This window comes from Marmota monax, unplaced genomic scaffold (assembly GCF_021218885.2).
Source record: "Marmota monax isolate L192 unplaced genomic scaffold, Marmota_monax_Labrador192_F-V1.1 WCK01_AAM20220418_F8-fsc00111, whole genome shotgun sequence".
NCBI classification, from domain to species: Eukaryota; Metazoa; Chordata; class Mammalia; order Rodentia; family Sciuridae; genus Marmota; species Marmota monax.
The window spans coordinates 2367073-2390177 of NW_026695067.1; the positions used below are offsets into that span (position 1 = coordinate 2367073).

Below are 23105 nucleotides of genomic sequence, written 5' to 3' on the forward strand. Positions count from 1 at the left end.
GACTTTGTCATTATAAGATTACAGGATTAAGGATAGTTTCTCAATCCCTCCCCCCACCTTTTTGTTTGTTTGTTTGTTGTTGTTGCTGCTGCAGCAATGCTAAGGATCAAACGCAGAACAAGCAAGGGACATGGATGCTAGGTTTAGTTTCTCAACCTTGAGCTACAATGCATTTGGTTAAATAACATGTAAAATAAATTATTTTGAACAAGTTTTTTTATTCTCTTAAGTCTCCTTTTCTTCCTGTATAAATCAAGAATCTTAACTACATCAAAAGAGTAATATAAAAAAATGTTAAAAATAAATAATATATATAAAATGCTTTGTAAAATACAAAGTAATAAACAATACAAGTTATTATTATTGGGGTTTAGGCCTTTAAAGTATATTTACTCAGAATTCTGATAAGTTGTTCTTACCAAGTGAGCAGCACTCACATTTGAAATATCTGAAGGATCCATTTCACTTTCTATCCTTGCTTCCTCTGCTGGAAATTTATCTTCATTTGTTTGCAAAGGAGGTGTGACAACTTGCTGAGATTCTAAAACATTCTCTGTATCACTGTGTACAGCAGGTATTTCAGAAGTTTGCACAGAACTGTCTTGACTACTGCCAGAATTCTTGACATCCAATGTACTCACTGTGAACTAACAAAACATATTAACAGAATAAATTAGAGACAATAAAAACATTCACCAACTGTGTGAGTCTAGAAGAGCTGGTTCTACTTAATCAAGTATAAAATAACTTACCTAGATGACAGACAACTCATTTATCTTTTTTTGGTACACTTCAAGGGCAACAAAAGGAAAAACCATTAAGCAGCACAAATTTTTTTTACACGCCTACTATATATTGAGTATTGTGCAGAAAGTAAGCAATAAAATTTGCAATTATATTCTCTAAAAGTAGGCAATTCTTGATAAGTATTTCAAATCCCTCATAAAGAAATCTAATTACAAGTATAACACTTTGAATATGTAACTCATCCAACTAAAGGTATTTACAAGAACTTTCCTGGAAGTGGTTTGATACCACCTCCAGGGTATTCAGTATTTTAAAAATATCCTGAAATCATTTCTTATTAAAATATATTTTGAGGCATTTAACTAAAAAATTATAAAACTTGACCCGTTCAGATAATACTAACATGACCTCAAAGTACCTTTTTTAAAGACCCATAGGGTACATGGTTAAGAATTCTCAGATTGAAAAGAAAAAAGCATGAACAAAAGCATGAAGTATCTTATCATGTGATTTGTATACTTCAGATTTAGACATCCTCCCAATTTCCCTTTCCTTGAATAGTTAATACATAACAAACAGTAATATGAAAATAATATTTAAAATAGTAACTCTGAATTAAGTCAAACACATAGGCTTTTTTTTAAATCTTTCTAATTCAGTAAACATAACCAAGCATTTATTTTCATTTCCTAACAAAGAATACTATTTTGTTTTCTGATTATACTCCAAGTCAAAGAACTAAAATTTAAAATTGTGAATTTAAAACTCACATCACTTCTTAAATAAACACTAGATAAACACTGCAGTGGCCATAAAACCTCCAGTTTTGATTAATTATTTATACAAATATTAAACTTACCCAAGTCTTATAAACTACTTTGGATATTCTACTATTGGTCAGAACTTAGTGTTCCAAAGTGTTGATTTTAGCATCAACATTATTTAAATTATATCACATTGTTTATATTGTTATCAACATTATTTTTATGTCGGTCACCATGGTTTATGATCTTCTTGGCAATATTTATATTAGCATTACTGATGTTTACAATATAGTCAACTGTTTATTAAAAACTCAATATCATTTATGTAACAAAATCCAAGCTAAATTATTATAAAGTAATGTTGAAAAAGATATAGATATACTAATTCTATTTTTAGAATGACAGTGAAAAAAACAAATATTATCATCATTTGGCTACCATTAACAGTGAACTTTTATACTGAAACATTTTAGCAAAATAATTCTAAAGTTCTACATATGTTATTCCTGAAAACCCAATATCATGTAAGCTTATTCACTATATAAAAAAGAGTAACTTTTGTAACAAATTATATTTCTTAAATAAAGTACTGTATCAAAAATGCTAGATATTTCTTAGGTAAAATTAACCAGTGATTTCTTCAAGAAGTGTCTCCCACATTAAAGAGTTTCTTAAAGATACATCCAACAAATATGAACTGATTACTTAACCATGTATCCAGAATTCTGTTCCATGTAGTCAAAAATTAAGAAACTACATAAGATACTGTCCCCAAGGAGCCTACAATCTCACATGAGCATAAAACATACACAGATTAGAATTATAGCACATCAAATATAATGTAAGATTAAAAGCCATTATCATCATTTGAAAAGAAGACCAGGAAGATGAAGAGCATTTCCAGTGACAAAAAAAAAAAAAAAAAATTCTGTTCCTAAGAGAACTTTAGATAGTAGATATTATTCTAAACTGAAAATATTACAACTATTTTGCACCTGATTAATTTAAACCACTTCATATATATATGCATATATTTTTATATTTTATATATATTACATATTCATATTATATATAAACATATAGGAAATATAGATATATTTATATATTCTTATATACTTATATATTCTTTATATATTCTTATATATTTATATGTATCTTCATATAAGAAGATATGAGAATTCATATAAGTAAAATAAACACTAGACTAATAGAACACATATTGAATCTATTAATTTTTAAATTATATCAAATATTAATATTTGTAGGAAGTTAAAGTAGAACAAGCTCAAGTGGTAGCGAAAACCTGTAATCCCAGCAGCTCCGGAGGCTGAGGCAGGATTATATAGCAAATTCAAAGCCAGACCCAGCAATTTAGCAAGGCACTAAGCAACTCGGTGAAACCCTGTCTCTAAATAAAATATTAAAAAAGGGCTGGGGATGTAGCTCAGTGTTTAAGCACCCCTGGGTTCAATCTCAAGTGCCAAAAAAGGTGGGGGGGTGGGGTAGAACAAGCTCAAAATCTCATTACCGGTTTTTAATAATATTCCAGAAGCAGGAAAACATTACCTTAACCAACTAGTGAAAGTTAACAACAAACCTGGGCAAATTGCCATCATGTGTCTCTCAATGTGATACTAATTACATTCTCTTTGTTACTGTCAGAAAGGAATAAGCCAAACTAATTTAGGAAAAACAATAAATAAAAGTATAAAAAACCCTGCACTTTACTCTTCCTAACTCTTAATGTCATCAGAAACAAGGGCTGGGGATGTGGTTCAGTGGTTAAGCACCCCTAGTTTAATCCCCAGTAGCAATTAAAAAAAAAAGAAACAAACAAACAAACAAGGGCTGAGGAACTATTCCCAATGAAAAATATTGAAGAAACAAAACCAAACATACTATGTTATTTTAGACTGGGTCCTGAATGAGAAAAAAATATGTATTAAAAAGGAGTTATTGGCACAAGAAAATTTTTACATTAATTATAAATTAGATAACATTATATAAAAATATCAAAATTCCCTGAGTGTTATAATATGGTTATATAAAGAATTTCTTTATTCTTTGGAAATACATTCTATATTCAAAGCATGTACACATTCAATATATACAATATGTATGCAATACATGCTATACATTCAAACATGAATGTCTGTATTTTAATCTCAAATGTTTAGTATATAACATATATGTGGCATGTAATGAGAGCAAAGAAAAAAATGTATTAAATGTTAATTTGGAAATCTAAGCAAACAATTTCCTGGAGGAGAGTTCACTATTCTACACTTGAAGCTTTTCTATAGATCTCAAAATTTTCAACGTAAAATTATAAAAATGAAATACAAACTTGAGATATTCCAGGACATAAAGATCATTTTCAAAAAGATAATGTAAAAAAGAAAAAGTCTTCAGAATATATTACCTGGGTTCTTTCAGCAAGGGGATGATCAGAAGAGTGCAATGAGTCTTTAGGCCGAGATTCTATAGTATTAGAAGGTCCATCTCCAATAAATTCACCTTTCTGTACACTTTCCTCAGGTAAAAGACATACATTTTCCTTATCACTGTCATCCTTTGACCTTATCAGTTCTGTTATTAATGAAACCTTTGGCATCACTGCTGTTGATCGAGAACGAACAGGCCTTCCTCTCTGAACAGTTTCCCACCCTTCAGCATCTTTCCGTTCTATGCAATTAAGAGAAGAAAATAAATCAGAATTTTGTTTTTCTACTTAACAAGTTCAACATAAAAATTTTTACTTCATTACATATATTTAAAACTTTCATAATTCCATGTCGTACTGTACATATTATAAAGATTCAAATATATTTTATACTATATATTTACATACCCTTGCTACATACTCATTCACAAAAGTTAATGAATGGCTTGTGACTTTTCAAAATTTCTTTAGATGATAAAATATTTCAAAATCTACAAAAATAGAAATATTTTCCAATTTTATTTCTATTAAGTATAACTAATATGCAAAAAGACATTAAGTATTACACAAGATATATATCTTAATATATGTATAAACATAATTACTCTCTTTTACGAACAGCAAAACTAAGATTCAGATTAAGACTAAAGTAAGGCCATACAACTGTTTAATAATAAGCATTTAAATGATGTAAATTCCAAGTACTTTATATATAATAATCTTTTAATCTTCACAAGTCATAAGGTCAATACTATCATCCCATTTTAGCTATAAGGAAACAAGACAAAGAAAATAATTGGTCTAAGATCATATACCTAGAAAAGGTAAAGCCAAGATACAAGTCTAGGCACACTGGTTCTGGTTTTCATGCTCCTGTCAACTATGCAAAAATTGCCTCTCCAACTGGGCATGGTGGCACACGCCTATAATCCCAGCAGCTCAGGAGGCTGAGGCAGAGGGATTGCAAATTCAAAGCCACCCTCAGCAACTTAGTGAAGTCCTAAGCAATTTAGTTACCTGTCTCAAAATAAAAAGTCCCCATCTTAAAATAAAAAATACAAAGGGCTAAGGATATGGCTCAGTAGTTAAGCTCCTGGTACTTAAAAAAAGAAAAGAAAACCCTTCCACCCCTTTAAGAATCCAGACATAACTCTAAGGCCCAAGTTCTTTTCTCTATCTCAGCAATAATAAAATACCATAAGGGATCATAAAACTAAGTCAGTTTTACAATACTATATATAATTCACCATCAACAAAAAAAATGTGAAGTAAATAAGCCAGTATTCTGCTCAGGCTCTCATACAAATCAGCAGGGCCCCCAAGAAATCTAACTTTCTGCTGCAATCACCATTAATGAGGCAGAAAAGGAGGAGGAAGCCAGGTTTGATTGGCATTTATATTTCCACTTCCAGTATCCTGATCCCAGCAGAAAGCTAAGATTCCAAACCAATTTACAGCAACAAAAGGACATGAGTTAGACCTCCTTCCACTTCTCCCTTCTGTATTGTCAACAGGGCAGTCAGGGACCTAAGTAAGAGCCAAGACTGTGGTGCAAGCCAGGGCCCCTCTCTTGTTGGAAAGGTGTCACACAGTGCAAGAACATATTCAAGAATCTGAGACAATAACTAAAGAGATAATATTTGAGTCAACAGAGTCCCAGAAAGACAGCAAAGGTTTGAAAGGGTATTTAAAGAAATAATGGCTAAACACAACTACAAACTCAAGGAATTAAATGAATTCCAAAACAGCCCAAACTAAAAGAAGCCCATGCTAAGACATATAATAATTAAATGTATAAAAACTGAGCATCATAAACCTTTGGAAACTAAAGATGAAGAAAAAATATTGATAGCCATCAGGTAGAAAAGTTTATTACCTATTTCTTAAAAAATCAATTCTTGGGCTGGGAATGTGGCTCAAGAGGTAGCGCGCTTGCCTGGCATGCTGGGTTCAATCCTCAGCACCACATAAAAATAAAATAAAGATGTTGTGTCCAGCGAAAACTAAAAAATAAATTTAAAAAAAAATTCTCTCTCTCTCTCTTTTTAAAAAAAATCAATTCTAATGACAGCATATTTCTCATCTTAAACAATGAAGGACAGAAGGAAGCGGCACATTTCTAAAGGACTGAAAGGATTACCAATCATGAATTTTATCTGATGAAAATATCCTTCAGAAAAGGGAAATAAAAGCATTTTCAAATAGAGGAAAACTAAGAGAATATATCACAGGGAAAACTATCCTTAAAGAATGACCCTGCACTGTGTGAGTGTATCTTTTCCCCTCACATCCTTGCCAACACTTATTTTGCTTGTATTTTTGATAATTGCCATTCTGGCTGGAGATGAAATTTTAGAGTAGTTTTGAATTGCATTTCTCTAACTGCTAGAGATGATAAACATCTTTTCATGTGTTTATTGGTCGACTGTATTTCTTCTTCTGTGAAGTTCTTGTTCAGATCCTTAGCCCATTTATTGATTGAGTTATTTTGGGTTTTTTTGGTGTTAAGTTTTTTTGACTTCTTCATGTATCATGAAGAATAGTTCTCTATCTGAGGTGTGTGTGCTAAAGATTTCCACTATGGAAAGCAGTATGGAGATTCCTCAGAAAACTTGGAATGGAACTACCATTTAACCCAGCTATTCCACTTCTCAGTTTATTCCCAAAAGACTTAAAATCAATGTACAGTGACACAGCCATATCAATATTTATAGCAGCTCAATTCACAATAGCTAAACTATTCAACAGATGCCCGTCAACAGATGAATGGATGAGGAAAATATGGTACATATACCCAATGGCATATTACCCAGCTTAAAGAAGAATGAAATTATGACATTTGTAGGTAAATGGATGGTAGTGAAGAATATCTTGCTAAGTGATATAAGCCAATCCTAAAAAAACAAAGACCGAATGTTTTCTGGGATAAGCAGATGAAGATCCATAATGGGGGGGTAGGGGGTTGGGGAAGAATGAAGAAACTTTGGATTGTGCAGAAGGGACTGAGGGCAGGAGCGGGGCTGTGGGAGAGGAAGGACAGTGGAATGAGACAAACATTATTACTCTATATACACGTATAATTACACTAGCAGTGTGACTCTGTACTATGTATAGCCATAGAAACTTGTGCTCCATTTCTGTACAATGTGTTAAAATGCATTCTACTGTCATGTACAACTATTTAGAACAATTTTTAAATTTTTTTAAAAATAAAAATTTAAAACAAAAGAATGACCCTGCACAAAACTCAGTTCAAAGTGGATCAAAGATTTAAACACTAGAACAGAAACCCTATGCCTAACAGAAGAAAAAGTAGGCCCAAAACTTCACCATGTTGGCTTAGGATCTTGACTTCCTTAACAAGAAACCTGAAGTGCAAGAAATAAAATCAAGAATCAATAAATGGGATGAATTGAAACTAAAAAACTGCTTCTCAGCAAATAATTAGTAACATGAAGAGACAGCCTACAGAATGAGAGAAAATCTTTACCACATGCACCTCAGATAGATTAATCTCCAGGATATATAAAGAACTCAAAAAAACTAACACCAGCTGGCTGCAGAGATACATGCCTATAAACCCAGCAGCTCAGGAGGCTGAGGCAGAATGACTGCAAATTCCAAGGCAGCTTTAGCAATAGCAAGGCACTAAGCAACTCAGTGAGACCCTGTCTCTAAATAAAATAAAAATAGGGCTGGGGATGTGGCTCAGTGGTTGAATATCCCTGAATTCAATTTTCACTACCCACCACCCCAAAAAAAACTTAACAAAAAAAACTAACCCATTCAATAAATGAGCTAAGGAACTGAACAGACACTTCACAGAAGAAGAAATACAATCAATCAACAAATATATGAAAAAATGTTCAACATCTCCGGCAATTAGAGAAATGCAAATCAACACTACTCTAAGATTTCATCTCACTCTACCCACAATGACAATTATCAAGAATACAAGCAACAATAAATGTTGGCAAGGATGTGGGGAAAAGGTACACTCATATATTGCTGGCGGGACTGCAAACCGGTGCAACCACTATGGAAAGCAGTATGGAGATTCCTCAGAAAATTTGGAATGGAACCACCATTTGACCCAGTTATCTCACTTTTGGGCATATACCCAAAGAACTTAAAATCAACATACTACAGTAACACAGCTACATCAATGTTTATAGCAGCTCAATTCTCAATAGCTAAACTATGGAACCAACCTAGATGTCCTTCAACAGATAAATGAATAAAGAAAATGTTGTATATATACACAATGGAATATTACTCAGCCTTAAAAAAGAATGAAATGATAGCATTTGCTGGTAAATGGCTGAAACTGGAGACTATCATGCTAAGTGAAATAAGCCATTCCCAAAAAACCAAAGGCCAAATGTTTTCTCTGATATGCAGATACTAATACACAATAAGGAGGGGATAGGGCTAAGGAAAAACAGAGGAACTTTGGATTAGGCAGAGGGGAGTGAAGGGAGGAAGGACAGTAGCATGCATCACACATTATTAACCTATATAATATATGATTACACTACAAGTGTGATTCTACAACATGTACAACAAGAAGAATGAGAAGTTATATTCCATTTATGTATGATGTGTCAAAATGCATTCTACTTTCATGTATAACTAATTAGAATTTTAAAATTCAAGAGCCAGCTGTGATGGTGCACAACTATAATTCCAGTAACTTAGGAGGCTGAGGCAAAAGGATCACAAGTCAAAGCCAGCATCAGCAACTTAGCATGGCCCTAAGAAACTCAGAAAGAATATGTCTTAAAATAAAAAGGGCTGGGGGGTTGCGGCTGTAGTTCAGTGGCAAAGCACTTGCCTAGCATGTGTGAGTGAACATAGATGGGCATGGTCAACAGGCTGAGGCAGAAGAATTTCAAGTTCAAGGCCAGCCTCAACAATTTAACACAATCCTGCCTCAAAAATTTTTTTAAATGGGGGAAAGGGGTAATGATGTGGCTCACTTATAAAGCACCCCTGGGTTCGATCCCCAGTACAAAAGAAAAAATAAAGGAAACAAATTAGAAGTATGGCTTTTATATTTCACTCAGTGGTATATGTCAAGACAAACAGACTGTGTGATAATTCATGTATAATATAATACCTAAAGCAACTATTAAGAAAACTATGAGAAAATGTGTTCCAAAACACTTTAAATAAATCAAAAGAAAAATCATAAAAAATGTTCAAGTAATTCACATGAAGACAAGAAAAGCATAAAAAAAGAAACACAATAAAAATTTTAAAAATGAAAAGATTTCTTATTATATAAGTGTCAAAATACAGAAATTAAATGACCAAGGCTGGTGTATTAAATGACCGAGTATTTTTGGAAAAAACAGAACTGAGCTAAAGAGCAGTCCCCTTATCAACAGGAAATACATTCTAAGGTCCTCACTGGATGCCAAAATTATTGATAGCACCAAACCATGTAAATATACTATTTTTTTCATAAACGTAACTATGATAAAGTTTAATGCCTTTTCCGTCTTAAATAAAGGCTTATCATGCACTGTGGCTGTAAAGATTACAATTTAATATGTGACAATAAAACTAACATGAATTACTTTTTCTTTCCCAATAATTTCATGGATAAAATATTTTTTTATTTGTTCTAATTAGTTATACATGACAGTAGAATGCATTTTAACACACTGCACACAAATGCAGCATAACCTCTCATTCCTCTGGCTATCCACAGTGCTGAGTCACACTAGTAGTATATATAGGATAATAATGTCTGTCTCATTCTATAGTCTTTCCCATTCCCACTACCCCACCCTTCCCCTCACTCCCCTCTCCATAATCCAAGTTCCTTCATTCTTCCCTACCCTAACCCACAGTATGGATCAGCATCTGCTTATCAGAGAAACATTTGACGCTGGTTTTTTGGGATTGGCTTATTTCACTTAGCATCATATTCTCTACTTCCATCCATTTATCTGCAAATGCAAATGATTTCATTCTTCTTTAAGTCTGAGTAATATTCCATTGTGTATATGTACTGCATTTCCCCCCCCACCCCACCCCCACTTCCTTATTAAGTTCAAGGAACTGCTTCATTGCTTCTCTTTGACATACCTGAATTGCCAGCATCAATACTTTTGTGCTTTGGGGCCATTATTAAGTAACTTAAAGACTGAATACAGGAACTACAATACTGCCACAGTTAATCTGATAAAAGACAGCTACTAAATTGACCAATGGAGATGTAGCATACACAACATAAGATATGCAGGACAAAAAGATTACTGGATTAATGGGTAAGATGAAATAGGATGGAGGAAATTTACTTCACACTACTCATAGTAATATGCAATTTTAAACTCATGATTACTTATACCTGGAATTTTCCATGTAATATTTTCAGTAAATATGGTTTACTGCAAGTAACTGAAACAGTAGAAAGCAAAACCACACAAGCGAGAGGGACTACTATTTGCTATGTGCAAGAATCTCATTCTACATGAGGATATAGGTAGGCTGACAATAAAAAAAAAAAGATAAACCATGTAAACATTAATATAACAGATTGATATTACTATAGTGGTAATATACTTTTAGAACAGTAAAATCCAGAGCAAAGAAAACTAGTAGAGGTGAAAAATCAGATAATGATAAAACTATCATTCCAAACTAACATAAAACATTCTAAATACATTCTAAATATGTACATACCCAACAACAGACACTCAAGATAAATGAAGAAAAAACTGATAAGTTTGAAAGGAAAAAGAGGCATCCAAAATTATAGTTGAGGATTTCTAAACCACTCACTCAGCAACTAATATAATTATCAGACAAAAAATCAACAACTATATGAAAGAATTGAACAATGCAATCAACCAACAAGAGGTAATGACATACACAGAACAATTTATTCAACAGTTAAAAAAAAATGTTTTGAAAGACTCTCAGAATATTTACCATACTAACTCATATTCTGAGCCACAGAATAAACTTCTGCAAATACAACTTAAATCATACAAAAAAATATTCTCTGACCATAATGAGGTCAAACTATCAATTAGTAACATTTACAACAGGGAAATATCTGACCTCTTAAAATTAAACGCCTTCTACATAGTCAAAGAGCATCAGGAAGAATGAAAAAAAATAGTACATAAAAATAAATTCAGATAAAAAGATGACATACCAAAATATTAGATATAGCTTAAAAGCAAGTCTGAGAGGGAAATTTATCATGCTAAATGTTTACAGAAGGTCTCAAAGCAGCAAGCCCCTAAAACACATACACACACACACAAAAAAAAAAAAAAAAACCCACAGAAAATGAAGAACAAAAAAACCTGAAGCCAAATTGGCGGGGGGGGGGGGGGGGGGGGGGGGGGTGTAGTAATGAAGAAACAATGCAAATGAAATTGAAAACAGAACAACAGTAGGAAAATCAATGAAATAAAAATCTTATTCTTTAAAAAAATCAAAATTGACCTCTAGCAACACTGAGAATGATGAAAAACACAAATCACATCAGGAATGGAATAGGATCATCATTACAGATCATGCATTTATATAAAAAAATTATGAGAAAGGGACACAACAAATACCTTTACAGTCATAAATGCAAAAACTTGGATTAAATGATTAAATGGACCAATTCTATAAAAACCACAAAAACTCAGCCAACATTCAATGGATAATCTGAGTATTCCTATAACTACTGAGGTGAACACTTCATTTAAAAGAAATCTCCAGGACCAAATGGTAAGCATACTATTCTAGAAAATAGAAGTGGAGAAAATACTTCTCAAATTATAAAGTTGGCATTACCCTGACAATATTATACCAAGATAGTATAAAAAGTTAAACTATTGGGGATGTGGCTCAAGCGGTAGCGTGCTCGCCTGGCATGTGTGCGGCCCGGGTTTGATCCTCAGCACCACATAAAAAAAAACAAAGATGTGGTGTCCGCCGAAAACTAAAAAATAAATATTAAAAAATTCTCTCTCTCTCTCTCCTCTCTCTCTCTCTCTCTTAAAAAAAAAGTTAAATTATCTACCAAAATCTCCCATGAACTTATGTGCAAAAATCTTCAAAAGATATTAATAAATCAAATTTAATAATCCATAAATAAACCATGACCAAGTAGAATTTATTTCAGGAATACAAACCTGTTTCAATAATCAAAAATCAATCAATGTAATCCAGCCATTGTCCCGAAGCTAAACAGCAGAAATCATATGATCACATCATATGATACATAAAAAGTATTTCACAAAATAAGCTAATCCTCAAAAAACAAAGGGGGATTGTTTCTCTGATATGTGGATGCTAACCCACAATAGGTGGGGAGGACAAGAATAGATGTTCAGAGGATTAGACAAAGGGGAATGAAGGGAAGGGAGAGGGATAGGAATAGGAAAGACAGTGGAAAGAACCTGACACAACTTTCCTATGTACATGTATGAATACATCACAGTGAATCCCCCCATCACGTATCTATCTCCATTAAGACTGGGACCCTAATTAGAATAAGATATATTCCATGCATGTATGTTTTTATCAAACTAGACTCTGCTCTCATGCATAATTAAAAAGAACCAAAAACCGAAGTATTTTGCATTCACTCATAATAAAAACTACCTTTACTTCAATAGAGGAGAAATTATTCAACTTGTAAAAGAGCATTCACAAAAATCTCACAGCTAACATCAAACTTAATGATACAAGACTGAATGCTTCCCCCTGGATCTGGAACAAGGCAAGGTTGTCTCCTTTCACAATGCTTATTAAAAATAGCACTGAAAATCCTAGGCAGTAAAAAAAGGCACCAAAAGAAAGGAAAAAATTGTATTTTTGGATAACATGATTGTCTACTACAAAATCCCAAGGAATATACATCAAAACTCCAAGAATTATTATATGGGCTCAGTAAAACTGCAGGATATAATCCAATCCTGCAAAAGGTCCATTGAATTTCTATGTATTAATAATGAACATGAGGAAACAAACTGAAAACAATTCACAACTACACCGAAGAAAACTTATTAATAAATCTAACAAAAGGATACAGAATGAATGTCCTGAAAAATTACAAAATAAATAAAATACCTAAATAAATGGAGATATACACCATGTTTATAGATTCAAAGATTCAACACAGAAAAGACATAAATTCTCTACAAACTGATTTGTAGTTCCAATGTACTATCAACATCCCAGCAAAATTTTTGACATAGATAATCTTATTCTAAAATCTATACAGGAAGGCAAAAGACCAAAAATTGGCTAAAACAATTTTTAAAAAGAAAAATAAAGCAAAAGCAATCACTCTACCCAGTATTAAAGATTACCAGTAAGTTAAGAATACTCAAGCTAGGCACAGTGGCACACACCGTAATCCCAGCAGCTGGAGAGGCTGAGGCAGGAGGAGAGCGAGTTCAAAGCCAGCCTCAGCAACTTAGCAAGGCCCTAAGCAACTAAAGGAGACCTCTCTCTAAATAAAATATTTTTTTAAAGGGCTGGGCATATGGCTCAGTGGTTAAGCATCCCTGGGTTCGATCCCCAGTACCAAAAGACCACCCCACTAAAAAAAAAGCCAAAAAAATAATAATTAAGACTGTACAACTAGTGAAGCAACAGAGTCATTAAAATAGAATACAGAGCCCAGAACTATGCCTACACAAGTATGACCAGCTGGATTTTTATAAAATTCAAAAGTGTACCTCCATAGACAAAACAGAAATAAAAGGTGAACTTGACCTAAAACTCACACCATCCTACCACATTTTCTGTTGCTATTACAAAATACCTCAGACTAGTTAATTTTTTTAAAGAAAGTAGCTTGTTTAGCTAACAGTTCTGAAAGATGGAAAGTCTAAGGGCTTTGTGCTTTTTCAAATAATGGTGGAAAGTGGCGGGCAACCAAGAATGTATTAGAGAGAAAATACAGGAGACAACCTCGCTTCACAAAAAGCCTATCTTGCAAAAATGAACCCAATCCAGCAAGAAAGGCATTAATCTCTTTTAACAACTTAATCATCTCTTGAAGATCCCACCAACTCTCAATAACATTAGATAAGGAATCAAATTTCAACATGAGTTTGGTACAGACAAACCATGCAAATATTTTATACAAAACTTAAAATGGATCACAGATTTAAATGTAAAATGTAAAGCTATTAAACTTTTAGGAAATAAGAAAAATCTTCAGAATCTATGGTCACACAGTGATTCCTCAGATTTAACAACAAAAGGATGATCCAAAAAAGAAGGTTTAAGCAATTATAACTCATTAAAATTGGAAACCCTTGTTGTGAAGAAAATAACAGGCTGATTTAAAAAAAAAAAAAAAATCTGTCAAAGGAGTAGTGTCTATAATATATAGAGCTCCCTTAAAACTCATAAGTAATACTACAAACAAACCAAGTAGAAAACGTGCAAACCCCAAAAACCACCTTTCACTGAAGAGGATGGCAAATAAAAATGTAATGTTCAACCTCATTAATCATCTCAGGAAAATGCATACTAAAACTCCAATGTAGATTAGCTACAATAAAATATTACAACAACATTATATATTAGTAAAGCCTGTAGGAAACGTGTGCTTAAAAGGGTTGTAGGTAAAATGAAGGAAGAAAATGTACCCAGAGGTTCATTGCCAGAGTGCCTGCAGGTTTGGTTACACACGGCCACCTCCATCTTGGGACATCGGCCAGGGACTGCGGGGCCAGGGTATCTGCAGCTTTGCACCACTGCCATCTTGGGGCAAAGCTGACTCTGTCTGGAGACACGGGCCAGGGCCTGGAGGTCTGTTATCAGGGTGCCTCAGGATTTGGCTGCACCTGAGGTCTTCCAGCTGGGAGCACTAGCAACCAGAATTTTGCTGCTTCATTGCAGGGTAGCTCCTCTGTATGAGCAAATCCCTGGTGGTCTCTCTGCAAGCTGAAATGGCATTAAGATCTTGGGACTGCAATATGGCCATGATTGGTGTATCTGTAGCCCAGATCCATCAGATAGTGGCTGGGTCTGCATGTGCTGGTCTGGGCCAGGAAGAAAGCCAGGCTCTCCCCAGCTCTGGGGTTCCTGGAGTGCCCAGGGATGGATGGGGCTGGCTATAACAGGTCAAGGGTTGAAAGAAGGTGTGAAGGCATCTATCTATCAGCTCACCTAGCCTGCATGGAGAAGGAAGCTGAGAAAGTTTTGAATGCCAGCAGAAACAATTGTTCGTTTTCCCCTCAAGTGTTTTTTTATTTTTTTCCTCTCTCACATCTCTACCATATTTGAATCGAAGTGTTTTTCATGTATCAGTTTAAGATTTATCAGGATAAATCAAGGTGCAGAGATAAAAACTAAAGGAATAAACAATCTTTTCAATGACATAATATCAGAAAATTTTCCCAGCCTAAAGAATGAATGAAAAATCAAGTACTTACAGGACCCCAAACATACAAATTATAGCAGATACACACTAAGGTATATTATAACAATAACAACTAACATACAGAACACAGATAGAATCTTAAAGGCCACAAGAGAAAAATATCAAATTAGGTATAGAGGGGAACCAATTTGGATTTAAGCTGATTTTTCAACCTAGACTCTCAAAGCTAGGAGGTCCTGGAATAGTATATTTCAAGTTCTAAAAGAAAATGGATGCCAGCCAAGAATTTTATATCCAACAAAATAGAGCTTCAGATTTGAAGATGAAATAAAGATCTTCCATAATAAACAAAAATTAAAAGAATTTACAACTAGAAAGCCTATACTCCTGAACATTCTTGACAAAATACTCCATAAGGATGAAATGAAGAGGAAAAAAAAACACCAGCAAACAGTGGAACTACACTGAAGGAATAGCCAATCAAAAGAGAAACTAAGTCAAATTAAAAAACAGAAAAAAACAAAATGACCAGGAATACAAATTACATGCAAATAATGACCTTGAATGTTAATGGCCAAAAGCATCAATCAAAAGGCATAGACTAGCAAGTTGGATTAAAAAACAAGACTCAACAATTTGCTGTCTCCAAGAGACTCACCTCATAGGGAAAGACATCCACAGACTGAAGGTGAAAGAATGGGAAAAAACATATCAATCATTTGGATCATGTAAACAAGCAGGGGTTTCCATCAGATAAAGTGGAATTCAAGCCAAACATAATCAGAAGGGACAAAGAAGGAAATTTCATACTGCTTAAGGGAATTAGACATTAGCAAGACGTAAGAATCATCAATATTTATGCCCAAACAATGGAGTATCTATGTACATCAAACAAACCCTTCTCAATTTCAAGAATCAAATAGAATACAACACAATAATACTAAGTGACTTTAATACACCTCTCTCACTATTGGACAGATTATCCAAACAAAACCTAAATAAACTATAGAACTAAATGATATGCAATCAATAATTTAGACTTAACAAACATATATAGAATACTTTATCCATCAACAAGCAAATACACTTTCTTCTCATCAGCACATAGATCCTTCTCTAAAACAGACCATAACTTTGGCTACAAAGCAACACTTAGCAAATAAAAAAAATACAGATAATACCCTGCATACTATCAGAACATAATGGAATGAAATTAGAAATCAAGGACAAAATAAAAAATAAAAGCTACTCTAACACCTGGAGACTAAATAATATACTACTGAATGACGAATGAACAGCAGAAGAAATCAAGGATGAAATAAAGAAAAAATATCTAGGGGTAAATGAGAATACTAATACAACATATCAAAATCTCTGGGACACTATAAAGGAAATACTAAGAGGAAAGTTCATTGCATTGAGCTCATTCATTAAAAGAATAAAGTGTCAACAACTAAATGAACTAATATTACATCTTAAAGCCCTTGAAAAAGAGGAAAAAATCAATGCCAAAAGCAGAAGACAGGGGTTATATATAGCTCAGTGGTAGAATGCCTGTCTAGCATGTGTGAGACACTGGTTTCGATTATCGGCACCTTAATATAAATAAATAAAATAAAGTTCTATCAACAACTAAAAAAAGCAGAAGACAGAAAATAATTAAAATCAGAGCCAAAATCAATAAAATTGAAATGAAAAAAACAATTCAAAAAACTGACAAAACAAAAAGTTGGCTCTTTGAAAGAATAAATAAAATTGATAAACCTCTAGCCATGCTAATGAACAGAAAGAGAGAAATAACTCAAATTACTAAAATAAGTGATAAAAAAGGAAATATCATGATGGACACTGCTGAAATACAGAAGATAATTAGACACTATTTTGAAAATTTATGCTCCAATAAAACAGAAAATCTTTTCTAGACACATATGACCTACCCAAACTGAATCAGGAGGACATACACAATTTAAATATATTAATTTCAAGCAATGAAGTAGAAGACACCATCACAGATTCTTAGCCAAGGTCTATAAGACCTTCAAAGAAGAATTAACACCAATACTCCTCAAATTATTCCAAGAAATAGTAAAGGAGGGAATCCTTCCAAATTCATTCTATAAGGCTAATATCACCCTGACACCAAAACCAGACAAACACACATCAAGGAAAGAAAACTTTGGACAAATATCCCTGTTGAACATAGGTACAGAAATTCTCAATAAAATTCTGGCAAATTGCATACAAAAACATATTAAAATGGGGGTCAGGGTTATGGCTCAGTGGTAGAGTGCTTACCTCATGTATGAGGCACTAGATTCAATTCTCAGCATATAAATGAATAAAATAAAGGTCCATCAACAACTAAAACATATATATTAAAAAAAGATAGTGTACCACAATTGAGTGGGGTTCATCCCAGGGATGCAAGGTTGATTCAGTATTAAGAAATCAATAAACATAATTCATCAGATCAATAAGCTTAAAAACAAAAATCAGATGATCATCTCAATAGAAGCAGAAAAAGTGTTTGACACAATACAATACCGCTTCATGTTCAAAACACTAGAAAAACTAGGGATACCAGAAACATACATCAACATTGTAAAAGCTATAAATGCTAAACCCAAAGCCAACATCATTCTAAATGAAGGGAGGAAAAGCATTCCCTCTAATGGAACAAGACAAGAATGCCCTCTTTCACAACTTCTATTCAACATTAACCTTGAAACTCTAGCCAAGAGCAATTAGACAAGAAAAAGAAATTAAAGGGATATGAATATGAAATACTAATTGCCAATGATATGATTCTATATTTAGAAGATCCAAAAATATTCCACCAGAAAACTTCTAGAACTAATAAATGTATTCAGCAAAGTAGCAAGATATAAAGTCAACACCCATAAATCAAACACATTCCTATACATCAGTGATAAATCTACTGAAAGAGAAATTGAAAAACTACCCCATTCACAATAATCTAAAATAAAATACCTGGGAATCAATCTAACAAAAGAGGTAAGAGACTTCTACAATGAAAACTACACAACACAAAAGAAAGAAAGCAAAGAACACCTTAGAAGTTGGAAAGACCTCCCATGCTCCTGGATAGGCAGAATTAATACTGTCAAAATGGCTATACAACCAAAAGTGTTTTACAGATTTAATGCAATTCTTATTGAAATTCTACATAGAACTAGAAAAAGCAACCATGAAATTCATTTGGAAAAATAAGAGACCCAGAATAGCTAAAACAATCCTTAGGAAGAAGAGTGAAGCAGGAGGCATCACAATAATAGACCTTAAGCTATACTACAGAGCCAGAGTAACAAAAACAGCATGGCACTGGCACCAAAACAAATATGTAGCTTGGTTGGTAGAGTACTTGCCTCAAGTGCACAAGGCCCTGGGTTAAATTCCCAGCAATACACACACACAAAAAAAAATATGTAGACCAATGGTACAGACACAGAAGACACAAAAACAAACCCACATAAATACAGTTATCTCATACTAGACAAAGGCACAAAAAAAAAATTCACTGGAGAAAAGATAATCTATTCAACAAATGGTACTGGTAATATTGGAAATCCATATGTAATAAGATGAAATTAAACACCTATCTCTCACTATGCACAAAACTCAACTCATAGTGGATCAATAACTTAAGACACTATAACAGAGACCCTGCGCCTAACAGAAGAAAAAGTAGGGCCAAATCTCCATCATGTTGGCTTAGGATCTGACTGTCTTAACAAGACTCTTACAGTGTAAGAAGTAAAATCAAGAATCAATATATGGGATGGATTCAAACAAAAAAAAAAAAAAAAAAAAAAAAAAAAAAAAAAAAAAAACTTCTTCTCAGCAAAGGAAATAATCAATAACGTGAAGAGAGAGCCTGCAAAATGGGAGAAAATCTTTACCATATGCACCTTAGATACAAAACTTCATACCACACACACAAAAAATAACAATCAATAAATGAACTAAGGAACTGAACAGACACTTCACAGAAAAAGAAATACAATCAATCCACAAATATATACAAAAAGTATTCAACATCTCCAGCAATTAGAGAAATGCAAATCAAACTACATTGAGATTCCATCTTACTCCAGTCAGAATGGCAATTATCAAGAATACAAGCAACAATAAATGTTGGCGAGGATGTGGGGAAAAGGTACATTCATACATTGCTGGTGGTGCAACTGCAAATTGGTGCAACCACTATGGAAAGTATGGAGATTCCTCAGAAAACTTAGAATGGAACCACCATCTGACCTAGCTATCCCACTCCTCAGTTTATACCCAAAAGACTTAAAATCAACACACTACAATGATGCAGCCACATCAACATTTATAGCAGCTCAATTCACAATAGCAAACTATGGAATCAACCTAGGCGCCCTTCAACGGATGAATGGATAAAGAAGTTGTATATGTACACAATGAAATATTACTCAGCCTTAAAGAAGAATGAAATGATGGCATTTATTGATAAATGAATGGAACTGGAGAACATCACGTTAAGTAAAATAAGCCAATGCCCAAAAACCACTCAGAATGTTTTCTCTGATATGCAGATGCTAATTCACAATGGTGGGGAAGGGGATGCTAGGGAAGAATAGAGGTACTTTGAATTAGACAGAGGGGAGTGAAAGGAGGGGAGGGAATATGGGGGTAGGAATGATAGTAGAATGAATTGGACATTATTACCCAATATGCATATGTGACTATACAACCTGTGTGATTCTACATCATGTACAACCAGAAGAATGAGAAGTTATATTCCATTTATGTATGATGTGTCAAAATGCATTGTCACGCATAAGTAATTAGAACAAATAAGAACAATAGGAGTAGGCCAATTTCTGAAGCTTTGTCAGCAAAACTGAAAATCTACATTCATATTATCACATGAATCACTAAAGGTAAGGAAATTAAGTTCCAGGAAAAAAATATTTACAAAATGTTTATTCTTTTAATTGGCAAATTAACTCATTATCCTATTTAAAAAAATAGTGTATTCATTGTATAAACAAATATACAGGGATTTAAGTTAAAGGTATCAGACAAAAGCTATGATCTTTTATTTTAAAGATCTGGCTCTGGATGGGCACAGAGGCACACATCTGTAATCCCAATTTTTGGGAAGCTGAGGCAAGAGGATTGAAAATTTGAGGCCAGCTATACAAATGTATGAGACCCTGTCTCAAAAGATAAAAACAGTCTGGGGATGTAGTTCAGTGGTAGAGCACTCCTAGATTCAATCCTCAGTACCACAAGGGTGGGAGGGCAAAGGTGAGATAAAGATCTGAGTTTGAAATCTTTAAGGAGAAAGTGTGTTTATATTTGTGATTTTTTTAATGTTTAGTCTATGAAATTTCTGAAATCCACAGTAGAGAGAAAACAGCAGAAAGAACCCTATGTTTCAATTATTGAAGCTTCAATGACTATCTATATTCTGCCACATTTGTTTCCTTTTTAAATGCTTTTTAATTGGCACATAGTAACTATATGTATTTACTGGATACATTGTGACATTTCAGTACATGTATATAAGGTGTAATGATCATATCTGGGTAACTGTCGTATCCACTGTCTCAGAAATTTATCATTTCCCTGTGCTGGGGGCAAAATCCTCTCTTCTAGTTATTTTGAAATGTTCAATGAGTTTTCGTCAACCATCACTCTACTGTGCTACAGAACCTTAGAAGGTTTTCCTCCTAACCAAATGCACCCCTGTACTCATCAACCAGCCTTTCTTCATTTACCCTCCCCTTCCCTTCCTGAGCTGTGGTAACCACTATTCTACTCCCTCCTTCTATGAAATCGACCTTTCAGCTTCTGCATAGAAGTGAGAATATGCAGTATTTGTCTTCCTGTGCCTGACATATTCACTTAATATAATGGTCTCCAATTCCTCTAATGTTACTGCAAACAGCAGGATTTCATTCTTTTTCACTTGAATAATATTTTACCCTGTATATATTTCACATTTTCTTATTCATTCATCAGTCAGTGAATACCTAGGTTGGTTCCATATCTTGGCTATTATGAATAATGCTGCAATAAACATGTGAGTATGTAAGTCTCTTTGACTGATTTCAATTTCTTTGCTTATATATCCAGCAATAGCACAGCTGGTTCATGTGCTGATTTTACTTCTAGTTTCCTGAAGAATCTCTATAGTGTTTTCCATAATGTCTGTACTAATTTACATTCCTACCAACATCTTTCTCCGTGTCCATATCAGCATTTGTTATTTTTTGTCTTTTTGACAATAACCATTCCAACTCAGATGAGATGATATCTTACTGTGGTATTCACTTCCATTTCCCTGATGATGAGTGATGTAAAGCTCTTTTTCATTTACTTTTTGACTCTCTGCATATCTTCTTTTAAGAATGTCTGTTCAGATCATTCACAAATTTTAAAATCAGATTATATGGATTTTGCTACTGAGTTTTATGAGACTCTTATATATTCTGGATACCAATCTCTTATCAAAAGTGTAGTTTGTCCTTCCCCATTATTTTTTCTGAAAATATTTTAATGCAAATCTTAAACATCATATAATTTTCCCTGTTCCCAACCACGTTCTACACAAGCAGTAGAAATGGGGTTCCCCTCAGTGGAATGGACTGGCTGCGAAATAAAAGAAGTAGAATGACTGAAAAAAACCACAGGACACAGAAAACATCTTTAAAAAGCGGAGCCAGAACAGTGCTAGCCCAATCATTCAGATGGAGCTTCCACATTAAAAAAGGCCAAATGGAGGCTGGGGTTGTAGCTCAGTGGTAGAGTACTTGCCTTGCATGGGTGAGGCACTGTGTTCAATCCTCAGCACCACATAAAAATAAATAGATAAAATAAAGATATTGTGTTCATCTGCAACATACATATACATATATATATACACACACATATATGTGTGTGTATGTATGTGTGTGTGTGTATATATATATATATATATATATATATATATATATATATATATATATATATATATAAATTTGTAAAGGGCCAAATGGAACCCACGCTTGCTTTATTTATATCGGGGAACATCCAAGGCCTTCCATAGAATGTTCTTCACCAAAAAAGGTAGGTGGGTTGCCCAGTTTCCAAGCAGTTACACCCATCTCTGGAGCTACTGTGAGGGATCTTCCTAGTAGAGCAGAGATAAAGCTCATGTGCCTTGGGTAATCTATTGCATGAGAGAGCCACAGATAGTTTCCAAGGTAAAACCTAAAATCTCCTTTTCTGTCATACCAAGAGGAGACCCTTAAGTAATTCACAGGTGGCTTCTCACACCCTGTAAATATTCAGCACATCTTCACAGATACAAATTTCTTTAAAATACAATTATAATATTCAACAAAACTAACAATAATGACTTAAATCATATAATATCCAATCTATATTCAATTTTCACTGATGTTTAACTTTATCAATACTTGGAACATAAAGATTTCTGTTTTACATTTAAATATATTTCATGCAAATTACAAAAGAACTGCATGATGAATGATAAAAACACAAATCAAGAAGAAAAAATTAAATTATAAAATTAAAGAAGTTTGGACTAGGGTTGTAGCTCAGTGGTGGAGCACTTGCCTATCCTGTATGTATAAAGCACTGGCTTCGATCCTCAGCACCACATAAAAAGAAATAAATAAGTAAAAATTGTGGGGGCTGGATCTGTAACTCTGTGGCAGAGTGCTTGTCTCACATGCATGAGGCTCTGGGTTCGATTCTCAGCACCACGTAAAAAGAAACAAATAAAATAAAGGCA

The 23105-nt window shown here is 33.7% G+C and overlaps 1 protein-coding gene across 10 annotated transcripts in view; it reads right to left on the reverse strand.

Annotated features, from left to right (window-relative positions):
* Scaper (S-phase cyclin A associated protein in the ER) overlaps window positions 1–23105 on the reverse strand; it is a 460757-nt gene that overhangs the window by 339202 nt on the left and 98450 nt on the right. For 9 of the 10 annotated variants that reach the window (XM_046428024.2, XM_046428026.2, XM_058573795.1 and 6 more), the window contains 2 exons: window positions 3934–4196; window positions 420–647 (listed from right to left, as the gene is read on the reverse strand). In XM_046428024.2, coding sequence (XP_046283980.1) covers window positions 420–647; window positions 3934–4196 — 491 coding nt within the window. The remainder of the gene's footprint in view (window positions 1–419; window positions 648–3933; window positions 4197–23105) is intronic. The other variant, XM_046428027.2, reaches the window with a different exon arrangement.